The sequence below is a fragment of the Camellia sinensis genome, chromosome 9 (assembly GCF_055761805.1).
Source record: "Camellia sinensis isolate YWXY chromosome 9, ASM5576180v1, whole genome shotgun sequence".
NCBI lineage: Eukaryota > Viridiplantae > Streptophyta > Magnoliopsida > Ericales > Theaceae > Camellia > Camellia sinensis.
Window position 1 is genome coordinate 6,740,427 of NC_138969.1, and position 18,044 is coordinate 6,758,470.

Below are 18,044 nucleotides of genomic sequence, written 5' to 3' on the forward strand. Positions count from 1 at the left end.
GAGAGAGAGAGAGAGAGAGAGAGAGAGAGAGAGAGAGAGAGGGGGGCAAAGGGGAAGGACTGTGTTCAGTTTTAAATTTTTTTGTTATTTTTTTTTTAGTGAAAATATATTTTTGGATTTTATTCGATTAGGAAGACTGAAAAATAAGTATAAAAAAAAATTGATTTTTAAAAAAATTTAATTAGATTTAATATCCATCTAGTGTGGCCGATGGATTCAATCCACGTAAATCCATGGCAGAGATTGTGGGTTGTTTTAGTACTTGCTCAAAAGTTAATTTTTAATTTTTAACTTATTTTGAGTTATATTATCTCTCTATTTTTTATATATTTTTTTTATTAAAAAAAAGTCCAAAAACTAATTTTAAAGGGCAAACTGAATTTATGGAAGATAATTATACTAATTTTACTCCAATACGAGTAATATATTCTTGGGGAAATTACAAAAAAAAATTTAGTATTTCGCGTGTTTTTCAAATTAAATCTTATAGTTTCAATTTTGACAAATTAAATCCTAGAGTTTCTTTCGTGTTTCAATGTGAACCCTCCATCTATATTCGTTTGATTGAACTAACTAAATCTGGGCAAAATTTTCAGATACACATGTTTAAACACTTATATCTCCCTCGTCGTAATTCCGTTTCGCCTCATTTTTGCATCGTTAGATTCATCTCATTGCCTAGTTTTTATTTCATCCCTCATATGCTTTGTTCTACCTTTTTTTTGTGTGCCGTTGGAACTCTAAAAGTTAGAAAAAAAATAAGTTTTTTATCTCTTAGGAAAATTTTCAGATTTAAACATACATGTTCAAGCACTTGTATCTCTTTTGTCGTAACTCCGTTTTGCCTCATTTTTGCGTCTTTGGATTCACCTTATGACGTAGTTTTCATTCCACCCCTTATTAGTCTTGTTCCACCTCTTTTTGCATACTGTCGGAGGTCTAAAAGTTGACCAAAAATAAGATTTTTCTTTCTTTAGGCAAAAATTTCATATTCAAACCCACATATTCAAGCACTTGTATCTCCCTCATCGTAACTCCGTTTTGCCTCATTTTTGCTTTGTTGGATTCACCTCATTTCACCCTTCATGCACCTTATTCCACCTCTTTTTGTATACCGTCAAAGCTCCAAAAGTTGGCAAAAAATAATTTATTTATTTTTTTCATGCTTCTTCCTGCTTACTTTCTTTCCACAATTATTCTCTTTTTTCCTTTTCCTTCATGGCCCTTCCACCGAGCTCGTGGTGGCCACCGAACCTCCGACGGTGGCGGTGTTGTCAAGTATGAATGTATATGATTTACAAGAACGGAAAGAAACATAAGAGTGGGGGAGGGGCCATGAAGGAAGAGGAAAAGAGAGAATAATTGTGGAAAGGAAGGAAGGAAGAAGTATGGAGATATAAGATATACGACAAAAAAAAAAATTTTGATTTTTGGCCAACTTTTGGAGCTCCGACAGTATACAAAAAGAGCTGAAACAAGGCTTATGAGGGGTGGAACAAAAACTAGGCCATGAGGTGAATCCAAAGATGCAAAAATGAGGCAAAACGGAGTTAAGACGAAGGAGATACAAATGCTTGAACATGTGTGTTTAAATTTGAAAATTTTCCTAAGAGAAAAATCTTTTTTTTTCTTCCAACTTTTGAATTTCCAACAGCACACAAAAAGAGGTGGAACAAGGGGAATGAGGGATGGAATGAAAACTAGGCAATGAGGTGAATCTAAAAATCCAAAAATGAGGCGAAACGGAGTTACGACGAGGGAGATACAAGTGTTTGAACATGTGTGCTTGAATCTGAGAATTTTGCCCAGATTCCGTTAGTTCAATTAAACGGATATAGATGGAGGATTCACATTGAAACACGGAAGAAACTCCACGATTTAATTTGTCAAAATTGAAACTATGGGATTTAATTTAAAAAACACGCGAAACCTTGGAATCTTTTTTTTGTAATTTCCCCTGTATTCTTATCATGTTTTGTATCCCCATTGAATTGATAATAAATATGAATGATGTGGCTTATTAAACAAATATAATGGTGACATATAAAAATAATAAATAAAATAAGATTTTAAAAAATAATATTCCCAATATTACATTGTTTGGTTTGGATTTTTAGGATTCATTTTTAAAAAATTAATTTTTTTTATTTTTCGTATTTTTTTATTTTCACTCTTTTTTTAATATTCTAAACAATTTTAAATTTTTTAGATATACATAACATAAATATACTTAAAAGTATAATATTTGTAAAAAAATTTTTTTTAAAAATTCACTAAATACCAAAAATATAAAAAAATACAATAATTCAGTATATTTTTTATATTCTTGTATATTTATTGATTTTATAAATGTTTTACTTTTTTAGATACATGTGCATCTAAAAAAGTAAAAAAATTACTTAAAATTTTTAAAATATTTAATAAAAATAAAAAATTATGAAAAATAAAAAATTCAATTTAAAAAATTGAAACGAAACGCACTGTTGCGTAATTTAAGCTCACTCTCAATTCTCATTGGAGTATTTTATTTTATTTTTGAACAATCTCATCGGACTACTTAATTGCAAGTTTGTGTGTGTAACTTGTGGATTTATTTATTTACTTTTGTAAATTTCAAGTTCTATTTGGGTCAACTAGCATGGTTAGGGAGTGTCATTTTCGAGTAGTATGCATTGCTTATGGCAATGCGACACACTCAATCCGCACTATCTATTGGCTACACTCAATCCAGACCATCAATTACTGACATCAGTGATATGAATTGAGTGTGGTATTACCACACAAGTATAGAATAATTTTTAAGGAGGGACTTTTCTCCGATCCACACAATAAACTAGAGTGTATTGTTAGGTCTATAGAGTCTATCATAGGTCTTGTTTTGATAATTCGAACTGTTAATGTGTAGAGTTTGTCGAATACTTCATACCTACAAAAACATCACATTGATCGGATATCAATAATCTCTTGATCGAAAAGTATTTTTATCAATGGTAAATATGATTTTTAAAATAAATTGTTAACAAAAATATATTTCGGTCAAGGGGTTACCGATATTCGATCAACGTAATTTTTTACAAACATGAGGTACTCGACGAATTCTATACATTAGGCGATTTAGATTATCAAAATAGAACTCATGATGAATCTTACAAGTCTAATAGTACACTCTAGTCTACTGCGAAGACGAGAGATAAGCCTCCCTCTAATTGTTATAAAAGCAAGAATATTTCATTCTTTTTATTAATACTTATGAAAAATATTGGGTAAACTACCAACATGTCCTAATAGTTGAACTTAATTTCTATTAAGTTCTATTAAAAATATGTCTTGGTAAAATTGTCGCTAAAAATAATTTTTTTATGATAATTTTTTACATATGTTGCTAATAGTTACTTTTTTTGTAATGATTGTTATAAATTGTCACTAAAACTCACAATTATTGACTTTTTTTTATGACAAATTTTTCTTATAGAACCTATTAGACAATAAGTCCACTTATTAGGACCTACACATAAGTACCCCTATAATATTATGTTATTTAAATGCTGAATAAATTATAAGAGGTTGTTTGGGGTGTCCTAAGTAAGTGTACTTTTCGACTTTTTGGATAAAAAGTTTAGGAAAAAAATATGACTATTTGGGTTAACTTTTTGACTTTTTACAAAAAAAAAATATGTATTAAAAAATTGTATAAATTAATGTGTAGGAGAAGATAAGGATGGTGAGTTGTACAGCCGTACAGTTTGTGTAGGTTGAATTGATGCTAAGAAATGCTTGCCTACTTTTCGGATATTGCATTAGATGGTGTTGTTCGGCTCGTGGGGGCCATCACGGGTCTCGTTTTGATAATGTGAATCGTTTAATATATAGAACTCGTCGAGTACTATATGTCTATAAAAAATCACGTTGATCGGATATCGATAACTATCTGATCAGATAAGTTTTTCTTCAACTGTTAACTATAACACCGTACTTTTTTTATACAAAACTGATTTGATCATGTAGTTAGCGATAACCAATCAACGTGATTGTTTACAGACATATAGTACTCGATGAGTTCTACACATCAACGGTTCAGATTATCAAAACGAGACCCGTGATAGGCTCTCACAGACCGAACAACACTGTCTAGTGTAAATTTGTTGTGCACCCGTGTGTAATTTGTACCGGGACAGACATCACTGTGTCATACATTCATGACTTGTATTTTGCATCAATGTAAATTTATTTTTTATATATTTTTAATTTGTGAATAGTGATAACTTTTTAGCTTTTTTTAGCAACTTTTTATCTTTTTGTCTTTTTTTAAGATATGTCAAACCGAGCCTAAATACACATTTTGAGATTTAATTAAAATACGAATCATCTTCTGTAGTTTTGAAAATTACATTCTACTTTCTGAGATTTATAATTTCATAACAAATCGTCTATTTTATTAATAAATCATCAAATCAATTAATTATTTTTAATGATATTAAAATATGTAATTTTATTATTAAATAGGAGAGCAATTATGAATTTTATTTTTTTAATTAATTATGTTAAATAAAAAATTCTAATAAGGGGGTATTTATAATTTTTCAAATAATAAGGGGTAATATGTATTTTAAGCAAATCCCAGAAGGTGTATTTGTAATTTACCCTTAAACGCTAATGAAAACAATAGCTATTATAGGCCCGTTTGTTTTTAGATGTAGAATAAAAGGAATTAATAATGAGGGGATTGATAATGAGAAGATTAAATAAAATTGTATTTGTTTTGATGATAGTTGGATTATTAAATTATTTTTATATAAAATAATAAAACAAATAAAAAAATACAAAACATTAAACATTAATATTCAAAAAAAAAAATGCCCAACATGTAAAAAAAATAAAAATAAATAAAACAATGATTTTTACTTACCAAAAAATACAAAAAATTAAACATTAATGTTTAAAAAAAATGTCCAACATGTAAAAAATAAAAAAAAATAGTCCGCCAGACATTTTTTCTAATATCACCTCTACCACCACCTCTTCCATCACAATCCTCCTTCGAAGACCCATCCTAATACCAAGGGATTAACAGTCATCTCCCTATCTCTCAAAACAAACATAACATGTAATGGGTCCCATCTCCATCTTAATCCTAATCATAATCCTAACTCTAACTCCCTAAACAAACAAAGCCATAGTGTAGAAGTATAGCGACCCCGGTCTTTTTCCTTTAGATTATTGTATCCGGACTTAGGTTCTGTGGATCCTGTTAGTATATATTGGTTGTTGTCGTCCTTTAATCTCTTTGTATTTGAGTTATAGGATGTGTTGGCCGGGTCTGTTACAAGTTGGTTGAGTTTAGATGCCAAAACTAGTTGCCCAGATTTTGACCTGTCCGCTCGAGCGGGAGTTTGACGCTCGAGCGGGGATTCTTTTGTTGCTTGTCCGCTAGAGCGGGGGTTTTGGTGCTCGAGCGGGATTATCACCCATCCAGTATTTCCTGTGCAGTGTTGGACGCTCAAGCGTGGGATTGGACGCTCGAGCGGAAATGTGTGAGTGCCGCTCGAGCGTGGAGTTGGACGCTCGAGCGGGGACCTGGTTCTGCAAAAGTACTGGGAGTGCGTATTCGATGCTCGAGCGGGAGTTTGGACGCTCGAGCGGGGAGTTGACTACATCAGTCTGTGATTTCACTTTTTGGATCACTTTTTGACCTACTTTTCTTTCTTAACTTTTAAAAATCGCCCCTTGAGAGTCTCTCTCTCTTTCTCTATTTTTACTTACCAAAAAATACAAAAAATTAAACATTAATGTTTAAAAAAAATGTCCAACATGTAAAAAATAAAAAAAAATAGTCCGCCAGACATTTTTTCTAATATCACCTCTACCACCACCTCTTCCATCACAATCCTCCTTCGAAGACCCATCCTAATACCAAGGGATTAACAGTCATCTCCCTATCTCTCAAAACAAACATAACATGTAATGGGTCCCATCTCCATCTTAATCCTAATCATAATCCTAACTCTAACTCCCTAAACAAACAAAGCCATAGTGTAGAAGTATAGCGACCCCGGTCTTTTTCCTTTAGATTATTGTATCCGGACTTAGGTTCTGTGGATCCTGTTAGTATATATTGGTTGTTGTCGTCCTTTAATCTCTTTGTATTTGAGTTATAGGATGTGTTGGGCGGGTCTGTTACAAGTTGGTTGAGTTTAGATGCCAAAACTAGTTGCCCAGATTTTGACCTGTCCGCTCGAGCGGGAGTTTGACGCTCGAGCGAGGATTCTTTTGTTGCTTGTCCGCTCGAGCGGGGGTTTTGGTGCTCGAGCGGGATTATCACCCATCCAGTATTTCCTGTGCAGTGTTGGACGCTCAAGCGTGGGATTGGACGCTCGAGCGGAAATGTGTGAGTGCCGCTCGAGCGTGGAGTTGGACGCTCGAGCGGGGACCTGGTTCTGCAAAAGTACTGGGAGTGCGTATTCGATGCTCGAGCGGGAGTTTGGACGCTCGAGCGGGGAGTCGACTACATCAGTCCGTGATTTCACTTTTGGATCACTTTTTGACCTACTTTTCTTTCTTAACTTTTAAAAACCGCCCCTTGAGAGTCTCTCTCTCTTTCTCTCTCTCTAAACCTGTCTTCTCTCTAAGAATTGATCTACCTAGGGTGAGTATCTAACCTTAGTCCTTTATTAAAAAGATAGAGTGAGTCAAGGGCTTCCATTTTATCTGAACGTTTGGTGGTTTGGAGCACTTTGGAATTTAAGTCTTCATCTTCGTCTTCTCCATTCGGGTTATTTTCTTCGAGGTAGGGATTTCCTACTCCATCCTATAAGTTTTGTTCTTAGTTTTGGTATTTTGATATGTTGGGAGTACTTTGGTAATTTTGGGAAAAACCCTAGTTGTATTAATAAATTAATTTGTATAATTAATTTAAGGAAATTGGGGAAATAGGTTAAATGCATGAAATTGAGGAATTCATTGATTAAATGGTGTAGTTGGATAATTAAAATCACTCGCCTATTGAATTGTTGATATATTTATTTCCAGTCTAGAAATAACTGTTTTGGGCTATCGGTGGAGGATAGTCGTGTTTGTTGTAGACATTGCATGTGGATTAGGGAAAATTGAAACTAATCAATTTGTTTAAGTCATAAATTTAGACTATTGAATTAATACAGAAATTACATGAATTGATTGAGCATTGCATATGCATATTGTTTGGGAGGAGATAGGGGATGTACTCCACGGTTTAGGGGAAGATAGGGGATGGACCTCTAAACCGGATTTTTGTTTGGGAGGAGATAGGGGATGGACTCCATTAGCATCACTATTATGTGTGCTTATTATATTGAAGTGTTTTACATGTTATTGATACAGCACTACAATGTGTATCAAACGGGAAGTATGAAGTGTTTTGATATGAGCCTGAGTCTCATTTGTTTTGTTGATATTGAAAGTAATGTGAATATGATATATAGTTCACTGTTGTAAGTTTGGCCAGGTTCTGAGCCATGTTGATAATAATGGAAAGTGAAATGTGTCTTAGACATTAGTGTCATGAGACTGTATAATGATACAATTGATTATCTTGGTTAACCATCTATTGAATGCTATAGCTTTATTCAATGCTTATATTTTGGTTTAGTATTTTTCTACTGGGCTGTGACTCAGACTCACCCTTTATGGGAACATCATTTTTAGGTTCAGGTGATAAGCTACCTCCAAGGACTTAGCTTGGAAGGATTTGACTTTTGGATTTTGAAGACTATCTTCAGTTAGTTGTTTTGATTTGATAGTACATGTAAACATTCAAGCCTAGGGCTTTACTTGTATTTGAGTTAGAACTCATATTTTTGTGTCCAAGTGTTGGCTTGGAAAGATGTAAGCCCGTAGGGCATTTAATTTGATGTTACATGTAATGCTTTTATTTAGAAATACTCTGATGAATGAGATAATGAATGGTTTACTTTAAATATTGCATGTCAGTGACAAATATATAATGAGTCTATTTTGAGGGCGTTACAAGAAGCAACAAATGAAACATGATGCATTTTTTACAGGAAGAATTACATTAAAGGTCCCTATAGTTTGAGATTTGTATCACTTTGATTATTAATTTTTTAATTATAACACATTTGATTCTTAATTTTAAATCTCGTTTTTAATAGGGACAATTGAAGATAACATTACTCAATTTCAAGGACAAACTTGTTAATTTGATAAAATATAAACTAGTTTAACAAAAATAAATATCAAAAATGAATTTTTGAATTTTTAAAAATTATTTATACCCACCAAAGATAAAATTATATCAAATTGATAAATCTTTTACATATTTATTTATCAGCCGTGATCCATACACCCAGTGGGGGTCGCGCCCCCAGTGACGTGGCGCGCCCCCACTGGCTGAAAACTTAAAAAAAAAAAAAAATAGTTTTTTTTTTTGGACCAATCTGGGGCCGACACCTCACTGGGGGTCGACCCCCAGTGGGGGTATGAAGCTTTTTTCTTTATTTATTTTTACCAAATTAATTTTTAGTATATGTTTAGATGATGATCATGTTTTTATTTTCATTACATTAGTTTCTATATTTCTAAAAGTCAAATATGGCAACAACTTTGATACTATTATTAAACCAATCTACTAAATCAAAAAATCCAAAAGGACAAACATTTCATATATTAATTATATCGATTACACATTAAAAACTTAACAACCACCCATTACATGATCATCATCCAATCATATAATAAAAATTAATTTGGTAAAATAAATAAATAAATAAATGTGTAAAAGATTTATCAATTTGATAAATGTTTGGTAATCTAGAGCGTTTTTTATTTTTTGGATCTACCCGGTCGTCTTCCCGGACATCCTCCCTGACATTCAGCCGGTTGACCGGAACAGTGTTTTCTTTCTTTCTTTCTTTCTTTTTTTGGCAATTGCCACCTATTATTTGAAAAAAAAATTATATTTATTTTTGATATTTTTTAAATATATAAATTATTTTTAAGACCAAAATGACAAATTATTTGACCATTTATTTAAAATTAACAAAAAAAATTAAATAAAAATTAATTTGTCATAGTAATTTTTAAAAAATAAAAAAATATTTTTAAACAAAATAATTAAAAAAAAAATTCCCACTAAATATACGATCAAAAGTAATTCTAAAGCACTAGCTGAATATTTTTTTAACAAAAAATAATATATAGTTTTTAATATTTTAAATAAAAAAAGATTTTCAAAATTTTTTGATTTTTTAAATATTTTTTTTTCAATAATTATTTTTTTGAATAGAATTTTAAAAAGAGTTTGGTTATAATTTTTGAATAGAATTTTGAGTTATATATTTGGTTATGAGTTATAAGTTTTTGAATTAAGTTTTGAAAACTTTTAACCAAACAAATTTTTTAATTTGAAAACTCCGAACATCCTCCTAAATAGTTTTTGAATTTTTGGGTCTACTCAGTCGTTTGCCCAGACATCCTCCCTAACGTCTAACTGGTTGACCAGAACAGTGTTTTCTTTTGTTGCAATTGTCACCTGTTATTTGAAAAAATATATATATATATTTTTGATATTTTTTAAATATAATTTTTTTAAACTAAAATGACAAATTATTTGACTATTTATTTAAAAGTAACAAAAAAATTTAAATAAAAATTAATTTATCACAGTAATTTAAAAAAAAAAATTTAAACAAAACAATTAAAAAAAATTCCAACCAAATATACAATCAAAAATAATTTTAAAGTACTAGTTGAATATTTTTTTTAACAAAAAATAATATATATTTTTAATATTTTAAATAAAAAATATTTTCGGAATTTTTAAATTTTTTAAATAAAAATTTTATTTTTTTCAATAATTATTTTCTTGAATTGAATTTTGAAAAGAGTTTGGTTATAAATTTTCAATAGAGTTTTGAGTTATGTGTTTGGTTATGAGTTATAAGTTTTTGAATTAAATTGTAAAAACTCTTAATCAAACAAATTTTCTTATTTCAAAATTTATTTCAAAAATTCAAAATTCAACTCAAATTTTTTTTCAAAACTCATAACTAAACATATTTTTGCTTTTCAAATCATGATTCAATAACTCATAAATTTAAAATATAACCCTATTATCAAATCACGATTTTAAGACTAAATCAAACACAACCTTAATATCTCTCCCGAAAACTATTCTTTACTTCATTTCTAATTAATAACGTTAGCGCCTACATATCAATTATTAATAATAAACTAATTAACATCCAACTCTCTTCCAATATTCCAAAAAGGATTTCAATATTGACTCGACACCACATTTTTTCAATGAAAATGGATTATGCAAGTGTTGTTGGGTTCTCATTTCAAAATTCAACTCGATAATTCAAATTAGTTAAAAGATAAAGTCTATTAAACGGGCTATATGTGCTCCAAAATACAAATTATATAATCAGATCACATTTATTTAAAAAATAAATAGGTACAGTTTTAAGAAAGTAGGCAAAAAAAAAAAAAAAAAAAAACGTCTTAACTGTTAAGATAAATATTATCTGAAAATGCAATTACCAATATCTGATTATGTTGCAATCCTACCACTAATAAGCCCCTACAATTGCACATATCATAACCACAACAACAGCACCAAGAACATTTTTACCATCACCTCTTAGCCTTCGTTTGAGATGTGAATTGACTTTTTAACTTTTTAATTATTTTAGCCTGGAGTTAAAAAATTTCATTTGGGATGGACTTTTGGACTTTTTGGACATTTACGAAAGAAAAAATAAAATATTATGGTTTAGATATGACATTTTATCTCATTGATTTTATAACCTGCTTTATCTTTTTATGACTAAAATAGCCTGAAACTAACATGCCAAACATAACCTTAAGAGCGCTTAAGGACTGCATGCTTGGATTGTCGTCTTCCATCTCCACGTCCGTATAAAAATAGCAGTAAAAATCAATCAACAATGATCTAGAGCTCTAAAAGTAGAGCTCTAAAAAGAGCTCTACTGAGCTAGCGTGTCCCAAAAAAAAAAAAAAAATTCAAGCTAAAACATCACACCAAGTTGGACCCCACACACCTCCACGTCATTAGTGCATGATTTAGAGCTCTTGTCCTAGAACCCTCAAGCACTTTTCAAAATCAATTTATTAATCAAATGTGACGGATAACAGATTGTTAATATAACATCACTTCAGGAAAGACAATGAACAACTGAAAACCACGTGGCAATTAAGAAACTCGATTACGATTTCCACAAAATAAATTACCTTGCTAGGTATAACATAAAATCATCTAATTAGTAAATACATCAGAAATAAGGATTAACAGTTTAAAGTAAATAACCTTTTGACTAAAGACTGATGATACATAAATAGAAAATTTATATAAAATTTTCATACAAAACAATGTGACAATACTGTTTTCTTAAATAAAACTCATTTTTCTGCGTGTTTTGTTTTGAAGTGATAGCAATGCCAGGTTCATGAGGATAGGATATGAGCACACATTAGCACAAACTGAACTAGAAAATTAGAACATATTTTCCTCCATAAACAAGGACAGCAACCAATTCCTTCTATGCTGAACGGTTGACCATACTTCATACTTAATCATACTTCTTTTTATTCGACACAAAACAACATATAAATAAAAGGAGTGTTGCTGAAATAGAAAAGCTAAGGTAAATGTGTGACAAGACTACAAAAGACATAGTTATGAATGAATATATTTGAGAATGGGTAGGAATAGTACCGATAGATGATAACTTGAGAAAGAATAGATTGAGATAGTTTTGTCATATATAACGGAGATCAACAAAGCAGTAGTAAATAGATTCAATACAGTGATGGTAGATGGTAGTGTTAGGGAAAGGGGTAAACCTAGATTGACGTAAACTAGTGTAGTAAATAGAAATATGAATCTCCTTAAATTTGATTAACGAAATGGCCTTGGATAAAGTTGAGTAGAGAAGAAGGATTCACGCAGCTGATTCACGCAGCTGATCTCATTTAAGGTAACTTAAGGTTTAGCTTGGTTTGGTTTGGTTTACAAAATAACCATACTTCTAGTTGTGTGTGTAACATTTTGTGTCTATTTTTTTCAATTATTATTTAACAAATTATTAATAATAAGGTTTTTTCCATGTGTGGTGTCCACCAAACAAAGGCAACCTTATTTTATTTTTCGGATTATATTGTTTGATATGGATTTTCAGGATTCACTTTTTAAAAAATTAATTTTTTTTATTTTTCATATTTTTTTTTTGTTTTCAACGAATTTTTTTAATATTCTAAATAATTTTTTAATTTTTAAATATACCTAATATAAATACATGTAAAAAGTATAATATTTGTGAATTTTTTTTTAAAAAAAGTTCATTAAATACCAAATATATATATATATATATATATGAGAATTCAGTATATTTTTCATATTCTTGTGTATTTATTAATTTTTTACAAATATTTTACTTTTTAGATACATTTAAATAAGGTATATCTAAAAAAGTGTAAAAAAAAAAAGGCTGAAAATTTTAAAAATATTCAATAAAAACGAAAAAATACACAAAAGCAAAAAAAATTATTTCCAAAAAATTGAAACAAAACACACTAATTACGTAATTTAAGCTCACTCTCAGATTCTCATTGAACTACTTTTTATTTATTTTTTTTTTTTTTGATCAATCTCATTGGACTACTTAATTGCAAGTTTATGTGTGCAACTTGTGGATTTATTTATTTACTTTTGTAAATTTAAAGTTCTATTGGGTCAATTAGTAAGGTTAGTGAGTGTCATTTTCGAGAAGTATGCATTGCTTATGGCAATGCGACACACTCAATCCACACTATCTATTGGTTACACTCATCCATTACTGACATCAATGATATGAATTGAGTGTGATATTACCAAACAAGTATAGAATAATTTTTAGGCAGAAGCTCTTCTCCTGTCAACACAGTGAACTAGAGTGTGCTGCTGGTAGGTTCGTGGAGTCAACTACGTGTCTCGTTTTAATAATTTAAACTGTTTACTTGTTGAGTACTTTATGTATGTGAAAAATTACATTGATCGGATATCGGTAGTCTCTTGATCAAAACACATTTTTGTCAATGATAAATATGATTTTAAAAATAAATTGTTAACAAAAATACATTTTGATCAAGAGACTACTGATGTCCAATCAACGTAATTTTTTACAGGTATGAAGTACTCTACAAGCTCTATATATTGAACGATACAAATTATCGAAACAGAACTCATGATAGATCCTACAAATCCAACAATATGTTCTAATTCACTATGTGAACCGAAGAGAAATGCCTTTTTAATTTTTATATAAATAAGAATATTTTATTCTTTTTATTGGTACGTACGAGGATGATTGTTGTAATATCATGTTATTCAAATACTAATGACAATAATAACTACTATAGTGTAGAAGCAACAAATGAAACATGATGCGTTTTTTATATAACGAATTGGACAGAACTCTCACAAAATAAACAAGATCTGATTTAAACCTAACTCACAAGATTCGTAAGGAAAATTTTAATATCTCCCCAAAAAATCTCTTTCTTACTTCATTTCTAATTAATAACGTTAGCGGCTACGTATCAATTATTAATAATAAACTAATTAAGATCCAACGCACCTACTACGTCAATATTGGAAAAAGGATTTCCATATTGATTCGACACCACAATTTTTTCAATGAAAATGGATTATGAAAGTGTTGTTGGATTCTCATTTCAAAGTGCACTTCGATAATTCAAACTAATTAGAAGTAAAGTCTACTAAACAGGTCATATATGCCTCAAAAATACAAACTATATAATTGGATCACATTTGTTTAAAAAATAGAAAGGTACAATTTTAAGAAATTAGATTAAGGGATGTTTTGAAAAGATAATTAAAAGTTATTTTTTGACTTTCTTTAAACTTTTTTGTGAGAGAAGAAAGTGAATTAAAAATTAGAAAGTGACTTTTAACCCACTTTCCAAAATAAGCCAAATACAAGTTTAAGAAAAACCAACTTAACTTTTAAGATAATATTATTTGAAAATACAATTACCGATATCTGATTATGTTGCAATCCTACCACTAATAAGCCCCTACAACGGCACATATCATAACCACGACACCACCACTAAGAACACTTTTACCATCACCACTTAAGAGCATTTCCAAAATTTACTCTTTTTTTTTTTTTCTTTTTTTTTTCCCATTAAATTTGAATAAAAACTTCATTTGATACAACATGATCTAACGGAAAATTTGAGATTTCATCAAACCACCAGTTTATCGAAATAATAACGAAGGAAATGTCCGATCGATAGGCTTGTGTAAATTTATAAATAATTTTGCAAAGGGTAATCGACCAGGGAAACAACCGGTTAGACATCTAACCAATCATCTAGTGCTCATGCATTGTCCAACACCCACCACCTGTAAAGCTAGCGATTATCTACAATAATTTGATGAAAGGTTCCACCATCCTCAATTTGATGAAAAATTTAAAATATTCTTAATTTAATACTAATTTGATGGAGCCCTAGTTTTGTACGTTTTTCATCAAATTTAATTTGATGTTAACGTTGGAGCACTAGATTTGTAAGTTTTTCATTAAATTTAAATTTGATGAAACAAAAGATAAAAGGTTGGAGACACTCTAACACCACATTTGGCCTCCTTCCATAACTTTACCCTAAAGAAATTGATTGCTACATGCATATAGCAATAAAGAACTGTTTCGATCAAAAGGCCACTGAGTTGCATCAAGTGCCATTCACAATTCATGCTCAGAAACTAACATAATGCTCACAAACCTTAAAAAGAAAAGAAGAAGAAAAAAAGTACAAAATCAAAATCAAAATCAAAATAAAGATGGGAACCTCATAGCCAACAAACTGCTGTTGTCACAATGTATATTTAGCTTAGCAACTACTGCAACCGTAAAGACAATAGCTATAGGAAAAAGGCAAAAAGGAAAAAGTCATTGCCATAAACTGTTTTCGACAACTAAACGTTGTGCTTCCTCCTGATCTTGCCCTTACCAAAACCGCCGCGATGCTTCTTTTTAGCCAACTTGATCTTCTTACTCAACTTCTTTCCTATTTTACGGGTAGGTTTTAAGGACTGCATGCTTGGATTGTCGTCCTCCATCTCCACATCTGTGTAAAAATAGCAGTAAAAATCAATATATTAATCAAACGTGACAGATGAAAGACTGTAAATATAACACCACTTCAGGAAAGACAATGAACAACTGAAAACCACGTGGCAATTAAAAAACTCGATTATGGTTTCCAAAAACTATATTACCTTGCTAGGTATAACATAAAATCATCTAATTAATAAATTCATCAGAAATAAGGATTAACAGTTTAAAGTAAATAACCTTTTGACTAAAGAGTAATGACATACAAATAGAGAATTTATATAAAATTTTCATACAGAACGATGTGGCCATGCTATTTTTTCAAATAAAAACTCATCTTCATGGCTGTTTTCTTTTGAAGTGAGAACAATACTGGGTTCATGAGGATAGGATAGGAGCACACATTAGCACAAACTGAACTAGAAAATTAGAACATATTTTCCTCCCTAAACAAGGACAACAACTAACTACTTGGTCTCTCACCTTCTATGCTCAACACTTAACAATACTTCTTTTTATTCGGCACAAAACACCATGTAGATAAGATGAGTATTGCTGAGATGAAGATACTAAAGTGGATGTGTGGCAAGACTAGAAAAGACAGAGTTAGAAATAAATATATTTGAGAATGGGTAGGAGTAGTACCAATAGAAGATAAGTGAGAGAGAATAGATTGAAATGGTTTGGTCATATATAACGGAAACCAACAGAGTCAGTAGTGAAGAGATGCAATACAGTGACGGAAGGTGATCGTATTAGGGAAATGGGTAGACCTAGATTGACGTGGACTAGTGTAATAAATAGAGATATGAATCTCCTTAATTTCAATCGAGTGGAGAAGAAAAATTCATGCAGCCGATCCCATTTGATGGGATTTAAAACTTAGTTTAGTTTGGTTTGGTTTGGTTTGGTTTGGTTTACAAAACAACCATACTTCTAGTTGTGTGTAAGGTTCTATGTCTACTTTTTTCAATTATTATTTAACAGATTATTAGTGGTAAGAATTTTTCCATGTGCTGTGTCCACCAAACAAAGGCAACCTTCGTAGGCATCTCAGATGCCCAAATCACTTTCCAAGGAAAGGAAGATCCTTGACCACCCACCAAAGCTTCATAAAAATATTTCACCTCAAAACTTCTGATTATTGGATCTCCTCCACCTTGATGACTCTTGACCTTTTTTGTTTAAGAATCTTTCTTTCAGGGAGCTCCACTAACTCCCAATCATTCAACTCTCTACAAACATCAATATCCAAAACAAACTTGAGCACTTTTAATTTTGAGATAATCACCTATCTAGGCCTCTTTATAAACCACAATTCAAGAAAGAAGGAGAAATAGCTCTTCAAACTTTCCCTTCCTACACAAAGATGACCCCAAACCACACCCTCGTCACCATTCCAAACAACAAAACTAGTATGAACACAAAAACATTTCAACTTAGATGAATACCTTCAAAGGGCCTTTCCCTAAGACCAGTAACCTCCATCAAAGATAAATCACCCCATATAGAACCATACTTTGCTACCACTAGCCTTCTCCAATATCTATCGTGTTCAAAAGAGAATCTTCAAAATTAGTTACATAAAAGGGCTTGGTTGAAAATCAAAATCCAGCAAAATCCCCAATCTCCCCTCTCCAAGAGATACCCTCTCCCGGTTCACCAAATGTTACTTACATTCTTCTCCAAAGTCCCAACCCACTGTGACGAAAGTTGCAAATCATCTATTTCCTCCATTTCCACCCAAACCCTGTATACACCGTCACATGTTCAAGAAATCCCCAGTTAACAAGACAAGGACAACTCTTCACTCTAAAACTTTTCCAGTTATGTTTCCAACATTTGTCTCCTTCATAACAAAAACCCTTTACCTTACTCCTGAAACCTATTCGTCAAATTTCTAGACCAATTTCCAATACTACACTAAAATCTAGAATCTTTTGCAAGTAAATTTGTCATATGCTCAACTGGGTTTTAAAGAAACAAAGAGAACACCCATTTGTTAAATCCATTGTTGTGATAGCAGATGTATTATGAAGGATGTAACAACAAAGACATCTTCTTAGCCGAAAGCTTGCTTAACTACCTTCTTCTTCACCATTTTTTAATCATATTTTGCCAAAAAGTTGGGACATTTAAAGGAAAAAGAGTTAGAAAATCATAAGATTGAATTCAGAAATGCTCATCCATTGTCAGATTATGTTTATATCAAAAATTTAAAGGCACAACACAAAGACACTCTGAATAAAGCATTAATTTGTAATAAAAAACAAATGGGTTTCAAAGAAATCAAGAAAACGAAGTACCCATGTTCCCTCCGGCGGCGGTGGCGGCGGTTGAGGTGGTCAGGTCCATGGCGGCGGCGGAGGCATCGCTAGGGTTGTGGGAACGAACGGGGAGTCTGGGGGCGGCTAGGGCGGCTTCTTGAGCAGCGAGCTTAGCGGCTTCCTTCTTGTCGTAGAGGGGCTCTACAATCTCTCTCCTTATAGCTCTCAGCCTCTTCTCTCTCTTCGATCTCAACGATTTCGCCATCTCTCTCGCTGTCTGAGCTGCAACTCCACTCGGGCTGTTTGGGGGCGTTAGGGTTTCGTTGGACTTCGTAAATGGCTTTTTTTGAAACAAAATTAATTACACTGTCCTCCTTGAATTTTTACAAAAATACAACTAGTACCTCAATTTTGAGTAATAACATTGAATTGTCTTAAGATTTTAATTTATAACACTCAGGGTAACTTACAAATATCACTTAATATTTGCATAAAATACAAATTATTCCTTATGATTTTAAAAATTATAAATAACTTATTGTTATAATTTTTTATTTAATAGAAAAATAAAATCATAAACCATTTTTCTATACAATAATAAAATTATCATAACTACTCTTCAATCTCAATGACTTCG

General features: G+C 31.2%; 1 protein-coding gene across 1 annotated transcript; it reads right to left on the reverse strand.

Annotated features, from left to right (window-relative positions):
• Positions 1-14,730: 14,730 nt before the first annotated feature.
• On the reverse strand, positions 14,731-17,824 carry LOC114291302 (uncharacterized). Its single transcript, XM_028235362.2, has 2 exons — positions 17,447-17,824; positions 14,731-15,153 (listed from the first exon to the last, which is right to left on the reverse strand). The coding sequence occupies exons 1-2, from the start codon at positions 17,670-17,672 to the stop codon at positions 15,002-15,004; spliced, it is 378 nt and encodes a 125-aa protein (XP_028091163.1). The 5' UTR covers positions 17,673-17,824; the 3' UTR covers positions 14,731-15,001.
• Between the last annotated feature and the right edge of the window lie 220 nt (positions 17,825-18,044).

Bases quoted from the DNA above. Each gene is read 5' to 3' on its own strand.
- LOC114291302 (XM_028235362.2), bottom strand. From the start codon at position 17,672: ATGGCGAAATCGTTGAGATCGAAGAGAGAGAAGAGGCTGAGAGCTATA. The intron at 15,154-17,446 runs GTACTTCGTTTT...ATTTTTACACAG, and splicing joins CGCCGCCGGAGGGAACATGG to ATGTGGAGATGGAGGACGAC.